Here is an 18,658-nt window from a genome sequence, read left to right on the forward strand (position 1 = left end):
TCCAATCTGGCAACCCTGATTATGCCACATAAGGACTGTGAATTTCTTTTTTTTCCACTGACCTTTTTGTATTGTTTGCTGTTGTCCATCATTGGTCTCCATCAATGCCTCTCCTTTGAGAAGCCTAATTATCTCTGTTCTTAATTAAAACATAAGATTATTATTTATTCTCGACCACCTGTACAAGCTACATCGAGTAAGTAGCATAAAAATGTCACTTTGTGGTGAAGTATGCCTTTTAATAAAGAGACAAGTGAAAATGACAGTGTATTAATTGCTCTTCTTTAGCATTCAATATTGTTTGTTCTTCTGTCTGCACATCAGCATTTGAATAATCTTACAACAGAAAATGACTAAAGAAAAGTAAGCATCAAAATAATGGCAACGAATACAAATAGTGATAAATGTATAAGAAATAGTTGTACAGTAGCCCAGATAGCTAAACAATGACATCAATTTGAGGTAAAATGACTTGCTGGCTGGAACAAAAAGCCAAGCAAGCCATGGGGTTCCCCTGGGACTATTAAAGGCAATAAAACAGATAACAAACGGTGTGTTTAACGTGTGCAGGTGTTTATCCAAAGTGAGTTCTTCTTCTTCTTCTTTTGGCTTCTCCCGTTAGGGGTTGCCACAGCGGATCATCTTCTTCTATACTGTCCTGTCTTCTGCATCTTGCTCTGTTACACCCACCATCTGCATGTCCTCTCTCAGCACATCCATAAACCTCCTCTTAGACCTTCCTCTTACCTGGCAGCTCTATCATTAATATCCTTTCCCCAATATACGCAGCATCTCTCCTCTGCACATGTCTAAACCAACACAATTTCGCCTCTCTGACTTTGTCTCCCAACCATCCAACTTGAGCTGACCCTCTAATGTCCTCATTTATAATCCTGTTCATCCTTGTCACACCCAATGCAAATCTTAACATCTTTAACTTTGCTACTTCCTGCTCCGTCTCCTGCTTTCTGGTCAGTGCCACCTACTCCAGCCCATATAACCTAGCTGGTCTCACTACCATCCTGTAGACCTTCCCTTTCACTCTTGCTGATACCCATCTGTCACAAATCACTCCTGAAACTCTTCTCCACTCTTTCCACCCTGCCTGCACTCTCTTTTTCAACTCTCTTCCACAACCCCCATTACTCTTAATTGTTGATCGCAAGTATTTAAACTCATCTAGTTTATCCAAAGTGAGTTACAAAAAACAAATGTGCAGCTCTGTTCTTATTCCAACTCTTGGTTTGCTCTCCGGTTAAGGTGTTCAACCACAAAATGTCTGCGGAGAGGACGAAAGGTGCAGATTGCACAATTGCGCTGTACTGAGTTACATCCTATTCTAATAACAGAAACTGGTAGTGCGCGAGCAGCTGACGGCCGATTGCCTCCATGGAACACTGAGAACAAAGTAAGCAACACAAAAGGGGCGTGGGTAGCGTTTGCGTCGAATAAAATATACGTCATCAACCATACGAAAAGCGGCTCTTAGCGACTGCAAGCACCAAGCGACACAAGGCAGGATGATTGTAAACACTAATGCACCCCAGTGCTATCGCATTGGCCTGTTAGCTGATAGCAAGATAGCAAATTAAATAGAAAGACAGAGCGTGTACCAGTGTATCTGATCATACGTTGCGTGCATCCCAGCCGTACTCAGGAAAGGGACGTAAAATGTGGAGTTTAATGATAAAAGGCGGGGCCCCAAAATACTGCGCGAACAAAGATGTCCTGTGAGGTGTCCCCTGCCTCTTTTAACGGGCAGCTGTCCTCCACCATAAAAAGAGAGGTGACCGCGACATCGAGAGCTGTACTTGAGGAATTTCTGGACTGTCTGGACCAAGAGCTCGCCGCCTTCATAGTGGCCAGAGACAGACACTGCAGTTCTATTCAGGATAAGAGAGCCCAGTCCGAAAATCGCCTGTCCCTCTTCGTTGAGGAGGCGGCGAGGGCGGCCGTGGAGGTTGTGTTGGCTCAGTTTGCAGACTTTGTCGACGGAAGATGTGCGGATTTCCAGCTGTGCCTTGAAACGTTTGACATAAAGGAGTTAGACAGCCTCAAGATGCAACTGGACACGCTCCGCAAAGATCTCTTTACCGTACGGAGATACAGGGGCTCTGCAGACGGGGTCATCGCGGACACGGCGTGGACAGCGGGTCATTCAGCAGCAGGCACTCATGGTATCGCTAATACTAATTCACCCATCAGTCTTGTCTGTTAACTCTTTACATTGTTTTTTCTGTTTGCATCATTTATAACAAATTAAATTAATAGCAAATTATACCGGGTGCACAAGAACACAACGTTTCGCTGGGTATCTTCTTATCACTTATAGCCTTAAGGATGAATTTTATGTGCGTATAAAATAAAAACAGAATACCAACGTGGAAAATGCTGCATCTCACAGTTCAGGGAGGCGGGGCTTGAATCCTGTCCAATCACTATCAGTGGGCGGTTCCCTGACCACACCCGCTTTCCTCCCACAGCCCAGCGGTTATAGTCTCTGAGTGTATTTTAACAACCAAATTTGTTAAATAGAAACAACCGTTAATAATAACAGAATGTAATGATTAATTCTGTGGGATTTAGTTTGTCAGATCATTTGTTGTTTTTTCTTTTACAAGGATATTCTTCAAATGATTTGTGGTCCGATACAGATTAGTAATTCCCAGTCCTTAACTTTATTATCTTCCATATATTTCCGAAAATCGTCCTCTGGTGGACAGACGCATACTATCCAGAGATTGTACCTGCCTTACCACCGATGCTTGCTAGAAAAGGCCCCAGTTTCCCCGGGATCCAGCTTAGAATGAGCATTTTTGGAAAATGGATGGATCCAGATTTTTTGTTATAACACATGCTTAATGATGAGCACACACGGGTATAAATTTGACATGTACAGATGGTGAACTGTTAGTTCATTTGTTATTTGCAGCTCATCGTTAATTGGTAATTAATTAAGAAAGCAAGAACCTGTCAAAATATGAGTAAAGGTGTTTTAAGACTAAAAGAACAAGTGAAGAGAAAGAGAATCTTAAAAAGCAAATTCACTAAATGAAGCACAAAAACTATTGCATGAGCAATCACAGCATCAGCAGCTTCTAAAAGGCAAATGGGTTGCGGAAAAAAAACCCCGCAGCTACTGTGGCCCTCCAGGACTGAACTTATGGACCCTCTGCCATACAGTGATATGGAAAACAAAATCTATTGTCTTTCATTTCGATTTTTGCTTTTTTTAATATCAGAATATAGTTAATAATCATTTGTCCTCACCAAGTCTTAAAATAAAATGACTATAACTTTGGGTGACATAAAATTGTGACAAATGGACATTGCAAAACATTAATTGGTCAGAAATAGAAGCATTAATGGCAAATTTATTTTTCACAGAATTACTTCAAGGTTTTATGTGACCACAACTGATATTTTGTCATTCTCGCTTTACTTTTATATTTAAACAAGAGCAAGCATATATTTTTAATTTGCAGTTTTGATCACTTTTATTTTTAAGAATCTAATAACTTTTGTGTTCGATAGTCTTTTCAGAAGTTTCAGCCCGTTACTAATGTGAAGCGCTCTTCCTTAGTATTTTTATTGTCTTTGTTAAGTTCAATTTACATTTTAATGTCTTGATTCTCAAATAGACAAATGCTAACAGTTGCTCAGATTTAATAATTAGTCATTCTCTGTAAATTACTTTAACCTTCTTAAAGTGCATATATATCATAGATGCATAGCCACAAGGCTTGGCTACAGACTGCACTTAAATATATATTTATAAGGGTTTCATTGTAATTTGATAAATTCCTTAAAAATATTGTAGGGTCTCAAGTTGATTGGCTTCAGATAATTTGTTCAGAAACAACTGAGCTTAACCAGCCATCTCAAGTGATCTGCTCACCCTTACTCCTCCTCACCTTAAATCTGTTACAATCCAGTATCTATTATCACATTTAAGAAATGAATCTTCATACCTTGTATCTCAAGTTTACATTGTAATTCATCAACAGAATTACTCCACCCTAGTCCAACATCCCCAGTGCCCCCCTTGCTAACCACTGTCATTGCATCCATTATATGACCTTCTCTGTGAACGTGCAGGACCTTCTGTTTATTCTGTTTTATACTCTTTCCGTTATGGTGTTGCATGGTGCATGGATCACAGAACCCCTAATCACAAGGAAGGTATTAACACAGGATGGGGTGACATTCCACCACAGAGCACTCTCGTGTATGTATCCATATTCTGTCATTCCCAGAAAAGTTTAGAGTTGCCAGGGAGCCTAACATGAATGTAATGTGGAAGACAAATGAAATATGGGACAAAAGGCGAATGTACACATTCTTGGAAGATGACAGCTAGGTCAGCAGTCAAATTCAGTTCTTGACTATGGTGCAGCATTTTGGACATCGATTTGTAGGAATATGTGCAGTTTTACCTAAGTGTACATATATTGATGCTTTTACAGTAGTACCAAAGAATCTGTTTCCTGCCATTTAGAAATAAGTAGTTCACGGATTCACTATGGTTGGCCCCCTGTGTCGTAGCCAACATTTTCTTTTAATTGGGCTTCTGCCTTACTTCATTTAAAGATTTATGTGTCATGTACACAGTTATATACATACAGTGCATCCGAAAAGTATTCACAGCGCATCACTTTTTCCACATTTTGTTATGTTACAGCCTTATTCCAAAATGGATTAAATTAATTTTTTTCCTCAGAATTCTACACACAACACCCCATAATGACAACGTGAAAAAAGTTTATTTGAGATTTTTGCAAATTTATTAAAAATAAAAAAATTGAGAAAGCACATGTACATAAGTATTCACAGCCTTTGCCATTAAGGTAAAAATTGTGCTCAGGTGCATTTTGTTTCCCCTGATCATCCTTGAGATGTTTCTGCAGCTTAATTGGAGTCCACCTGTGGTAAATTCAGCTGATTGGACAGATTTGGAAAAGCACACACCTGTCTATATAAGGTCCCACAGTTGACAGTTCATGTCAGAGCACAAACCAAGCATGAAGTCAAAAGAATTGTCTCAAGGCACAAATCTGGGGAAGGTTACAGAAAAATTTCTGCTGCTTTGAAGGTCCCAATGAGCACAGTGGCCTCCATCATCCATAAGTGGAAGAAGTTCAAAACCACCAGGACTCTTCCTAGAGCTGGCCGGCCATCTAAACTGAGAAGGGCCTTAGTCAGGGAGGTGACCAAGAACCCGATGGTCACTCTGTCAGAGCTCCAGAGGTCCTCTGTGGAGAGAGGAGAACCCTCCAGAAGGACAACCATCTCTGCGGCAATCAACCAATCAGGCCTGTATGGTAGAGTAGCCAGACGGAAGCCACCCCTTAGTAAAAGGCACATGGCAGCCTGCCTGGAGTTTGCCAAAAGACACCTGAGGGACTCTCAGACCATGAGAAACAAAATTCTCTGGTCTGATGATACAAAGATTGAACTTTTTGGTGTGAATGCCAGGCATCAAGTTTGGAGGAATCCAGGCACCGCTCATCACCATGCCAATACCATCCCTACAGTGAAGCATGGTGGTGGCAGCATCATGCTGTGGGGATGTTTTTCAGCGGCAGGAACTGGGAGACTAGTCAGGATAAAGGGAAAGGTGACTGCAGCAATGTACAGAGACATCTTGTATGAAAACCTGCTCCAGAGCGCTCTTGACCTCAGACTGGGGCGACGGTTCATCTTTCAGCAGGACAACGACCCTAAGCACACAGTCAAGATATCAAAGGAGTGGCTTCAGGACAACTCTGTGAATGTCTTTGAGTGACCCAGCCAGAGCCCAGACTTGAATCCGTTTGAACATCTCAGGAGAGATCTTAAAATGGCTGTGCACCGACGCTTCTCGTCCAACTTCATGGATCTTGAGAGGTACTGCAAAGAGGAATGGGTGAAACTGGCGAAGGATAGGTGTGCCAAGCTTGTGGCATCATATTCAAAAAGACTTGAGGCTGTAATTGCTGCCAAAGGTGCATCGACAAAGTATTGAGCAAAGGCTGTGAATACTTATGTACATGTGATTTCTCAGTTTTTTTATTTTTAATAAATTTACAAAAACCTCAAGTAAACTTTTTTCATGTTGTCATTATGGGGTGCTGTGTTTAGAATTCTGAGGAAAAAAATGAATTTAATCCATTTTGGAATAAGGCTGTAACATAAAAAAATGTGGAAAAAGTGGTGCGCTGTGAATACTTTCCGGATGCACTGTAGCTGGTCTCACTACCATCCTGTAGACCTTCCCTTTTACTCTTGCTGATACCCATCTGTCACAAATGACTACCTACACTCTTTTCCACCCATTCCACCCTGCTTTCACTTTCTTCTTCACCTCTCTTCCACAATCCCCATTTCTCTGTACTATTGATCCCAGGTATTTCAACTCATCCACCTTTGCCAACTCTACTCCCTGCATCCTCACCATTCCACTGACCTTCCTCTCATTCACGCACATGTCTTGTTCCTACTCACAAAATATAGTTAATATATGTCAGTGTTTCTGGCAAAAGATCACACACACTCGACTTTCAATGTTGTTTTAATTAACCTATAACACTATTCACTTCCATAATTTAATGACTAATTGCATTGATAGACTTAAGAGGTTAAGCACAGGCCCAAGTTTGTTGTTTTTAAAATTTAATTGCACTGTGAGGTGCCCAAATGAACGCTTGGGTTCCAACATGATTCTTGGCTTTGGTTATTGTTGTAATAAATTTTCTTTTAGTCTGTGAGCATGGACAGCCGTCATACATGTAATTAACCTACTGCTTGCTAAAAGTCACTGATTATGTGTGAGCTGCAGTGTGTGCCAGTTCAAGATTAGTTCTTGTTTAGAATCTGGTGCTCCCAGGATGGCCAGGGATCTTGTAATGGAATAAGCAGGTTTAAAAAATTTTGATGGCTTAACTAAAATCACTTAAACTGAACAAGCAGATTTATAGCCATTATCGTTTATGGTGTGGAGGTACATTTCAATGTACAATTTTTTTAGAAGTAAATATTGATATATAAATAAATCAGTTTTTTAAATGTACTGTATACTGTAGATAAACTATTTATTAATTGTTTCTTTATAAGAATCACTTCATGTGTTTATTGTGTTTGAAAGTAGAATGCTGTGATTTAGTTTTGTTTATTTATTTAGTGGAAATTGTACTTTTACGTTTCACCCACAGATAAAGAAGAAGATGATTTTTCTGGTGATGAAAGACTATTAAGCTTGAAAGTGATTCACATGGATGATTCATTTGGAAGAGAAGAGAACACCAGGGATTCCCTCCAGTTAACCACACAACTGTGCTCACCTGAAAAAGAATGTTGTGAGCAGAATTCCAAGCACACCAAAGGAGATGACCCAAAAGTGGACACGTCCCTTACTGAGGAGGACCATATACAGCAGGTACTGGTGTGCATCAAGGAAGAGTGTTGTGTTGAGGACTCGGCTCCCATTAAAGAGGAGGATTGTGATGAGGATTCTGTCCACATTAAAGAAGAGAGCTTGGACCAGAAACCTGTACCTATTAAAGGAGAGGACTGGGAAGAAGTGTCCATTCAGTGTGACATTTTTGACAGCGAGGTTGAAAGTGCCAGTGCAGAAGATGAAGAGTCCGTCTTAGAGAATAGTCTACTTCATCTTGGTAAGTTTAAACTATATGTGAGTTGGCACTTGTTGGATTCACAAATAATAGTTTGTACATTAAGTTCATAAGGTATGAAATTATAAACTATTTCTTTGATAAATGTAGCTACCTTATGTTTCTATGTAGGATAGTTTCTGTCAGAATTAATAATCATCAATAATAATTGTTTGAGCTGCCCTGTGGGACATCCTGAGGGTTTGCAGGATCCCCTCGAGGTTGCTGGATATCATGGCCGGCCTGTACACTGGTACTGTGAGTGCTGTGCAGAGTGGAGGCAGAACCTCTGTGTTTTTCCCAGTTGATTCTGGGGTTCATCAGGGGTGTGTTCTGCTCCTACTCTGTTCAGTGCTTGTATGGACTGGGTGATGGGCAAGGTCGTGGGGTCCAGCGGCTGTGGGGCAACTGTTGGTGAAGAAAGATTCATGGATCTTGACTTTGCTGTGATCTTCATGTAGTCAATGCAGGCTCTGATAGGGGCGCTTGAGAGACTGAGTAAGGAAACTGAGTGTCTGGGCTTGCGAGTGTCCTGGATAAAAGCCAAGATCCAGGACTTTAATGACCTCTTGGGCACAGCCATCAGCAGTGTGTCTGTTTGCGGAGAGAGTGTTGATCTTGTCGAGAGGTTTACTTAACTTGGCAGTGACATTCATGTCTCTGGTGACATGAGGGTCATGAGGTCGCTGGAAAGGGGTGTGTGGCGCTCCTGATATATATATGCAAAAGGACAAAGGTCCAAGTCTTTAGAATCCTGGTGCATCCTGTCTTGCTATATGGTTGCGAGAAATGGATGCTACCCAGTGACCTGAGACAAAGACTGGACTCCTTTGGTACTGTGTCTGTCCGGAAAATCCTTGGGTACCATTGGTTTGACTTTGTGTCGAATGACCGATTGCTCAAGGAGACCTGAATGAGGCACATTACCTGCATTTTGAGGGAGTGTCAGTTATGGCACTACGGCCATGTGGCGCATTTCTCTGATCCAGCTCGTAAGATCCTCATTGTTGGGGATCTGAGTGGCTGAACCAGGCCAAGAGGTCGCCCATGTAACACCTGGCTGCGTCAGATAGAGGGTCATTTCTGGAGGGTGGGACTGCATCGCGTGTCTGTCTGGGGAGTTGCCAACTGGGATCCGGAGTTTCATCGTATAGTGGGTGCAGCAACGTGCTGTACCAGTGCATGCTCCCCAACATGACTTGACTTATCCTGTTTGCCACCCAATTAGAACAATTAATTAACAATTAGAACACGGCTTATCAGTGTGTCTATACTATATTCTTGTCTAGTTAATGCTTATAAATAATTATATGTGAAAAATTATTGCTGTTTCTCTATATATGAATAAATCTATACAAAATGTATCTTCATTTTTCTCTATATATCATTTTCATTTCTTATTTAAATAGGTTAACATAGTCAGATATGTTGGAGGGCGGTAAATTGAAGCACTGTCCCGCCCTGAGTGGCACGAACTCTAGCTGCTCCACTGCTTGTATTGACTGACTTTTTAAATGTATTATTCACATAACCCAAGTAAACAGAAAAACAGGTTTCAGCAGTGCTAATGCATATTAAGGTTTTATTTAATAACCAATTACTATTTATGCATAACTAATTAAAGATAAGCTAAGGGTGTATACCATTAGCACCCCAAAGGAATGGCTGCTAAAAGTTGGGGCTTTGCAGTCCTATTTAAATAAAGTCATATATTAAGTTATCAGTTTCTAATTTTCTAAAAGCATGAAAATTTCTGGTTGTGTCTAAACATTTGACAATGTGCAGTGAATCACATTAGAGCCTCGTGTACAAGCAGCCTTACTCTTTTGTTCACACCTCAAAGCCCATGGATATGGATTTGGAAGGGAATATTTACTGAGTAATTGATCGACAGCCTTAGCTGAGGATTTAACAACTACTCCTCTGTTAGCTCAATGTCCTTAGCTCAATGTCATTATATCCTCCAGTCTTATTCATGAACAAGACCTTGATGTACTTCTCCATCTGGGCCAGCTAGTTCTCTTCCAAAGAAAGGGATGACCTCAACTTTGGAGGCGCTGAATCTTAATCTCTCCTTACTTCACACAAAGCTTGAGCTGTGCCAGTGAGCACCAGAGATTCAGATGAGGCCAACAACACAACAACATCCTCAAACAACAGAGATTCAACCTTCATTTCTACAAACTGGATGTTGTTCAAACCCTTGCTGTTCATTGATATGCTTTCTATGCAAATGATGAATAGTTAAGGAGACAAGTTAAGTGCACTTCTTCCAATTTAAACAGAAAAAGCTTTTGGCAAATTTGAAAACTCATTAATCTTAAAACGAACATTCTCTAAAAGGAACATCCTATGCAACTTCAATCTCAGATTAGTTTACTGTTTCAGAATACCTTGAGAAAGATGACTTCAGCTTGTACATTTTGTATATTTTTCTCTTTTACATGTACAATAGCTATACTTAATGGCAAAGCAGATCCCCAATACCAGCTATTAAAACACTAGCACTAGATTTATGCAATATCAACTCACGTTTGCTCTCACTTGTACTAGATAAAGTAACCAACCTTCATGACCATAATAGCAAAGAATGCAAGCAAGTTATCAAGTGGTAATGAGACCCCTTAGAAATTGCACTAAAAACAACCTTACAGCTGCATTATCTGAAGATTATAATTTTCTTATATAATATGCTACCATGGCTGTCCATTTGTCTGTCCAGATTTTAAATTACCTGTAGCTTGCAAACCGTTTGAACTATTGACCTGTAATTTGGTACACATATACTATGTGATGTTAACTATCCGTTTTCGGGGTGATGATTGGCCTCCAAGGTTATTCCTGGTTTTATTTTTATTTTATTTTATTGTAGAATCAACTCTTGGCAGCGGCCAGAAGGGTGGCGCATGCATACGGGCGGCATTCTAATCCCTGCCACCTTTGCCATCACTTCCCCTACCTCTTTGTATCTTAAATCATTCTTGAGGCAAATTGAAGACTTAAGTGCCATCTTAAGTGAAAAAGTTAAGAAAATGTACTAATTGCAACACAAACACTGACTTAATCACTTTTAACGTGAAAAGATGCCAATGATAGAAAAGAAAGTGCGGGCCGCTAGGGCGGAGAAAAGAAGAGCTGCTCAGGAAGCAGCATGCACATCAAACTCTGAGCAAACGAATTCTAAACATAATAGGAAAGCTCAAGTCAAGTGTATTCTCGCTGTTACTGGTGATTTAATATTTCTCTGACGCTATAATTTTAGCCACCCAGTGCCTCAATGAATCTGTTATGATCTGTTGTAGCTAATAATGTTAGGCTGAGACTTCAACAGAACTGTGCATTGTGTGTTTTGTTCAAAACTTTTATGCCTAAGAAATATGATCTACAATTAGCCATAGACTCCTCACAAACAAAAACTAACAGTAGTTAGATTAGATTAGATTAGATTAGATTAGATTAGATTCAACTTTATTGTCATTGTACAGGTACAATGAAATGCAGTTTAGCATCTAACCAGATGGTGCAAATAGAGAATTAAGTGCAATAGACAGTGGGTACAAATACAGTACATTAAAGTGCAATAAACAATAAGGTAAATAAAACAATATAGAAATGAGAATATATATCTATATGATATTTGAATTTACAGGTAATAGTATATAAGGAAGAGTAAATAGATAAAAATACTGATCAATAAGTACAGATACAGGATATTGTGAGCTGGAGGGTTAATCGCACCCCAAATAGATACAGACGCCCCTGAGAAAACCACAAACCCTGAACCACTGACTACCACCCTCACATTGTTCCTTATCCTTGCACTATAACGCGTAATACAAGCCTCGCACGGTACTCCGCCGACTTATAAGCCTTGCGCAGCGCCTGTCAGTTTTGGAATTGATTGTTTGCTTTTATCTCTCTCCGCTCCTAGCGGAACTGTCATATCTGACTTGTCATGGAGCACATTTAAGCTCATGTGTTTGCAGTGTTTGAATAAAAATCCTTCTTGTTTCTACGACCTCCTGTGTCTCTGTGCAAATCTGTGACCCAAGCGTGACAATATGAATAAATATAGATATATAAAATATTTTTATGTACATAATAGACACTAGGGGGCTTTGCCTCCTGCTCGCTTCGCTTGCCCAAACCCTCCTATCCCAAGCCTGCACTATGCACCAGCCACTTCAAGTCTCTGCTGCTTGCAAATGTGGATTTCACTTTCACCAAACAACAAATCTTTTAATTCTCATGGAAACGCCTCTTCATTGGGAAGAAACACTAAGTTTCCTTGATGGCAACACAAATTAGACAATCTATAAGTCTCCAACTAAAAGTTTAAATCCGAACAATGTATTTGATCTCTTTTCGCTGTTCTGTTATTTCACCGAGTAATAATTTCCGTTTGTTTGTGCTAATGTGATTTTTACTATCATTTTTTTGAGACTTTTGAATTTTAGTACTTTCATTATCTCTAATCTGCTCTGCATGTGTATCGCGCCAATGTTTTTGAATTCTTTACGACGTTCTACTGTACTTTGTCATCTACTCTTTTTCTTTTATTTTCGGCCCTGGGTGTGGTTAAATTTCTTGGCACAAAGTCTCGTCTTGCGGGATGTGAAAGTGTCTCCCTGAAAAAGTCACGTCATGTCCCAAACTAAAAAGTCTTGTCTCATCACAGGATTTTTTTTATTATAATAGAGAAATATGTAAACCGGTGAAACTATGCATATAATACAGTCAGAAGTTATTGATATTTGAAAAGATCAGCTATTGAGTAGTAAGGGTTGAGAGTTCAGAATCGAGGCTGACTCATCATTGTCACACTGTTCATTCATATTACTGTGGTGTTGTCTGCAAACTTTATGATAGAGTTGGAGCCAAGTAAAATGACAGAGTCATGGGTGAAGAGGGAGTAGAGGCGTGGGCTGAGTACACAGCCCTGCAAAATGCCAGTATTCAGGATCAGGGTAGAGGATGTGTGTGGTTGTTTGTCCTGATAGACTGGGCTCTGTTGGTTAGAAAGTCCAAAGTCCAATTACAAAGAGAGGTGCTGATGCTGAGGTTACCAAGTTTATTTACCAGATTGGAGGGGATGATAGTGTTAAATGTGGAGCTAAAATATAACAAATAACCTTCTGACTTATGAGCTGGTGTTACCCAGGCGGAGTGAAGGGCCAAGGATATGGCATCCTCCGTTGACCTATTGGGATGATAGGCAAACTGTTAGGGCTCTAGTGTGCGAGGTAGACTGGATTTGAGGTGGCCCATGACCAGTCTCTCAAAGTATTTGGTGATGATGGGGGTGAGGGCAACAGGATGGTAGTCATTCAGGCACCCGAGAGAGGATAGTTTACAAAGCACTGGTACAATTGTTGTGGACTTAAGGCATACAGAGAAGACAGCCTGGGTCAGACACTGATTGAAGATGTACTGAAGACCTCAGACAGATAATAATACAATAATACAAATAACACGAGAAAAGGCAACTGTTAAATCACTTGAGTTGGAATCTGGTATTCATGAAAGATTTTATAGCTCCATACTACTACTTGAACTACATTTTTAACTAAAGTGCAATTAAAAATGTATTTAATGTAGTCTACTTACACAAGTAATTACATTATATTATTTGTTATTTTTGATTATGACTCACTATTACAAAAATATTTAACACACATAATGTGACAAGTGCCTCTCTAAAGTACCTAAATAAAAATTAAAAATGATCAAACTTTAAAAGCACTTAACAGTCCCAGAACACACCAGAATGTTCTGCTATTGCTGTATTTTTTTAATTTGTTTGATTAGTTTTTACATTTCCTCTTTTTTCACAGAACACAGACAAGATTCTCCTCTGCGTAAACCCCAACATCAGAGAACAGAGGAAGCTAAAAGTGGGGAAACTATGACAAAAGTTATGGAGGAGAAAAACTGTTCCTTGAAATTTGCTGCACAAGCTGAACAGCTTTCAGACTCTACAGTGGCTCAACATCACTGCTTTCTGTGTGGCAAAAAGTTCAAACAGAAGGGTCACCTTCATGAACATCAGCGAATTCACACTGGTGAGAAGCCATACTGCTGCACTGAATGTGGGAAGCGGTTTATGAAGAAAAGCCACTTTCGACGGCACCAGATCATTCACACAGGCGAGAAGCCATACAGCTGTGCTGACTGTGGTAAGAGGTTTACAATGAAGACAGGTCTTCAGCAGCACCAGAGGACTCACACAGAAGAAAAGCCTTATAGTTGTACAAAATGTGGGAAGAAGTTCACGCTGAAAAGCTATCTTCAGAAGCACAAAGTAACTCACAATGAAGACAAACCATACAGCTGTAATGAATGTGGAAAGAAATTCATACAGAAAATCTATCTGCAAGAACATCAGAGAATTCATACTGGGGAGAAGCCACACTGCTGCTCGGAATGTGGCAAGGGATTTACTTTAAAAAGGAACCTCAAGCGGCATCTCCAGCAGCATCCTACAGTTGACACGAGGGAGAAGCCACACTGTTGTGGTGAATGTGGGAACAGGTTTACACTGAAAAGAAATCTTAAGAGACACCTTCAACAACACCAGGCAGTTAACACTGGGGAGGATCCTTACAGCTGCACCGAATGTGGAAAGACATTCACCCTGAAAGGTAACCTCCAGCAGCATCAGAGGATTCACACCGGAGAGAAGCCCTACTGCTGCAGAGAATGTGGTGAAAGGTTCACTTGGAAATCTAGCCTTATATCCCACCTCCGGTGCCATAGTGGAGAAAAACAGGCTATGAAACGGTAACTGAATACCACTAAATGAATTCCAGGCTGGGTTGAATGCAAGGGCCTAACATGTTTTGTTGTATTTAACCTGGGATAATAGAGCAGTGTTAAGTATCCATTGAAATTTTTAGAAGAAAAGGGGGTAACCTTTATGTAATTATGAATGCAAATTATAATTCAACAACTGCAAAACATTTAGGAGACACATTTTCCTTAATACCATTATAAAGTCACAGATAATCTGGGCGGAATCAACTCTACAAAAAAATATGTGAGTAAACTCCAGTGCACATAAACACAAACCTCTCCACTTACTCATACTGAGCTAGGTTAAGCTTGTCAAATCATTCGTACAGCTTTGGAATTTGAGAGTAAGATGGTGAAAACCCATACAGACATTGAGATAATGCACAAAATCCAAACAGACCTCTCCTGGAAAGCAAACTTTAGAGTATCTTCCTAAGCACTTCTTCACTGTGCTTTATGCAACATTCCTTGAATTCTGTTCACTTTTTTTTTTAGAATCGGTATAATGCCAGCTCAATGGTTTCAATTTTTTCTGTTTAGAGACTGCTTATGTTACTGTAGGCAGTTTCATTCAAACATATTGTGTTATGGTTTCCTGACACTAATCTGATGGTCACAGCATCCTTTGTCTGATCATCTGAAGTTTCTTCAGATTGTGATATGGTTCATTACGCTAACCTGCATGGGCAAGACCCAGTTTGTAACTGTAGTATAGCAGATGCCACCTCAGATTTTGATGCAAAAAATAATTAAACCCCAGTAGTTATTAACTTGGTCAATGAGGAACTATATCCTCCTGCTACCGTCTTTCCTTGAGATAGTATTTGCTGGGGTTCAATTACTTGTGCACATTAGCTGACACATTGATTTGATTTGTATAGCATACATCAAATATATTCTCCAAATAACGCAGGGGGTATAAATGATTTCTTTTAGTAAAATAATGATTAAAACAAGCTTTTATGGTAAAAATGCCACATTTGCAGATTTAGAATAGAAATGTTCAAGCATTGCGGTGGGCTGGCGCCCTGCCTGGGGTTTGTTTCCTGCCTTGCGCCTTACAGTTAGGTCCATAAATATTTGGACAGAGACAATTTTTTTCTAATTTTGGTTCTGTACATTACCACAATGAATTTTAAATGAAACAACTCCGATGCAGTTGAAGTGCAGACTTTCAGCTTTAATTCAGTGGAGTGAACAAAATGATTGCATAAAAATGTGAGGGAATTTAAGTATTTTTTTAACACAATCCCTTCATTTAAGGGGCTCAAAAGTAATTGGACAAATGAAATAACTGGAAATAAAATGTTCATTTCTAATACTTGGTTGAAAACCCTTTGCTGGCAATGACAGCCTGAAGTCTTGAACTAATGGACATCACCAGATGCTGGGTTTCCTCCTTTTCAATGCTCTGCCAGGCCTTTACTGCAGCGCCTTTCAGTTGCTGTTTGTTTGTGGGCCTTTCTGTCCGAAGTTTAGTCTTCAACAAGCGAGCAGGGGGCAAAGCCTACTAGTATATATAAAAAATGATGTATGTATATATGTATGGATACATACATGGCCACTAGAGCAGGGGTTCTCAATGTCGGTCCTGAGGACCCCCTGTCGCTGCAGGTTTTTGTTCCAACCACCTTCTGTTTTTAATTGAACTCCTGGGCTAATTAAGTGAACTGATATTTCCCAAGTTCTGTATTTAGGGAACAATATAGAAATTTGAAAACTAAGTTTGCTTATATATATATTGTGGAAGACTGCCGGCTTCCCAGGCCGGTCCGCACCCCCAGGCCGACAGGAGGAGCTCTCCCGACAGCAGGATCGTGCCCCGAGGTCCAGCAGGGCCTTATGTACTCTATAGTGTTTATACACAGCCCTGCTGGATACCTTGGGGACCACCAGGAGTCGCTGTGGGGGGACTTGTGGGATCTGTTGTGCCCTATGACCCGGGAGTACGTCACAGTCACGTGACGGGAAGGGATGGCGTGCTCCCGGGGTGAAGTAAAAGACTGATTGCCCTGACCCGGAAGGAATAAGGAACTGTGGACTGCTGGGACAGGAACACCTCCGGGTCAGGGGCTATAAAAGGACGGTGCCTCAGTCCAGACACTGAGCTGTGCTGGGAGGCGGAGGAGCAAAGTGTCTGGGCGAGGAGGAGAGTTTAATAGTAGTGGTTTGTTTAAAGAGTTTATTTATGAGTAGTGTGGAAGGTGCTTGGTGCACTGTGGGAAAAAATAAAAAGGTCGTGGACTTTTACCTGGTGTCTGGAGTTGTACCTGAGGGTTCAAGGGTGCACTACTGCCCCTACTACTGCCACAATATATATATATATATATATTTATATATATATATATATATTAAAATATACCAAGCAGTTAGATAGGAATAATGTTTTTTTCTTTTTAACAGTATTTATCTTTATTTTCATTCTACTTTTCAAGCTGTTCTAATTGTTTAATTAATCCATTATTTACTAACTAGTGGGTCTGACGCTAAAGTAGTTGCAGCCTTTGATTATTCAATGTTGTTTGCCAGCATCTCTGATCTGCTCGTTTTAAGTTGTCATTATTGAGATACAATGAAAGGGGAAAAACTGCACAAAGAAAGGACAAAGTATAATGAAATCAACAAAAGAAAGTTAAGCATTTAAATCTATAGCAAAAGCAGAAATATTTATAAATGTCTTATAAATGTAAAAATCATGCAGCTGTGCTTTTCTGAATGTCAAATAAAAGAAAAAAACAGCTAATTAAATGAGCTCAGTGTTATCAGGTGTTGTCACTGATTAGGAATCTGGTTGGAACAAAAACCTGCAGCCACAGGGGGTCCCCAGGACCGAGTTTGAGAAACACTGCACTAGAGGATGGTCTCAAAGCCCCCAACCCTTGACACAACTGCAATAGACTGTTCCACTTTCAAATAAATTGTTATACACCTCTTTTTCTTTCTTCTTTAGTAATTCTTTCTCTTTTTATTCCTCTCCTCACAGGTGAGCTTTGCTTTGTTTCTGACTCTGACACACCCGTGGAAGGTGGAGCAGCTCCTTTTCAACCTGGACTTGATGCTGCTTCCAGTGCAGCAACATTGCCACCAAGAAGCACAGAACTACTCTAGTATAGATAAATGTCTTTCTGGCAGTTCCCCCTGGTGGCACCCAGGTACCCCAACAGGGCCGCCCATTGAGACCACAGTTCCAATTCTGCCCAGCAGGTGCACAACTAGAAGCTCCACCAGATGGATGCTGCCACCCAGCGTAAAATGGTCAACACATGTCTCCAGGAAGTCATCTTCCACTGTCCTTCCATTATGAAAGCTTACTGGCCAGGTAAGGGACCACCATCCATCCCAGCGAGGACGTCACTCTGACCTTTCCTTCTGTGAATGTGTATACTCTGTATGTGGCTTTTATATATAAAGTACACACACACACACACACTGAATGTATTATTAACTGATGGTTTGTAAAATGTATGGATATTGCAATAAAGTGACCACATACACAATGTCACAAATGAGGACCGTCTACTTGTGATACAAAATTTCATTAGCCTTGTATGTTAGTTCACAGCAAAAGTGCTGATGATGACTTTATCAGTGGTGCTGTTGTAAAACTGTGGCAAAAATGAGTGGTATTCACTTATTGATAATTGATAGTCTCCTGGGTTCAACTCTACCCACCTCCTCAATGTCTGTCTGTATACACTTTGAACATTTTTTCTATGCCTCTGGAAGTTTTCCTCCGGGTACCCAATTCTTCCTCTCATACCACCAAAACACACACATTAGGTTAATTGGACCCAGCATCCAGTTCCTGGTCATGGTCAGTGTAGAGATAGCACGTGTCAGTGTGGATTTTCCTCCAGGTACCCCATTTTCTTCCCACATGCTTCTGCTCCCCTAGCTGTACCCATCTTATTCATTTTTCTGACTTTACTAACAAGAGTCAAAATTCCAACTAAGCACAAATGCAGATCTAGGGCTGGTACAACCTGCTGAGTTCTGTGAGGTTGTGGGCTTAGCTTAGATATTTCAGTAAAACAATTACCCTTTGTAATGGTAACTTAAAACGTATTAAGCTACAGGCAGAAATTTAGAAGTAAATGGAGTATAGAGTTTATATGTAATGTTTTTATTATTTAAATGATTATATTTTCATTTCTATTTATTGTCTTATAATTGAAACCATCATTACATATTATATTTTTGGAAAAACACTATCTTGA

General features: G+C 40.2%; 1 protein-coding gene across 1 annotated transcript; it reads left to right on the forward strand.

Moving 5' to 3' along the window:
- The first annotated feature begins 1,478 nt into the window (after positions 1-1,478).
- LOC120537021 (zinc finger protein 570-like) lies at positions 1,479-18,515 on the forward strand. The gene is made up of 4 exons (XM_039765618.1): positions 1,479-2,177; positions 7,191-7,652; positions 13,484-14,429; positions 17,425-18,515. Exons 1-4 carry the CDS (start codon positions 1,724-1,726, stop codon positions 17,426-17,428), a joined length of 1,866 nt encoding a protein of 621 aa, XP_039621552.1. The 5' UTR covers positions 1,479-1,723; the 3' UTR covers positions 17,429-18,515.
- Positions 18,516-18,658: the final 143 nt, after the last annotated feature.

The sequence above is a fragment of the Polypterus senegalus genome, chromosome 10 (genome assembly GCF_016835505.1).
Source record: "Polypterus senegalus isolate Bchr_013 chromosome 10, ASM1683550v1, whole genome shotgun sequence".
Lineage (NCBI taxonomy): Eukaryota > Metazoa > Chordata > Cladistia > Polypteriformes > Polypteridae > Polypterus > Polypterus senegalus.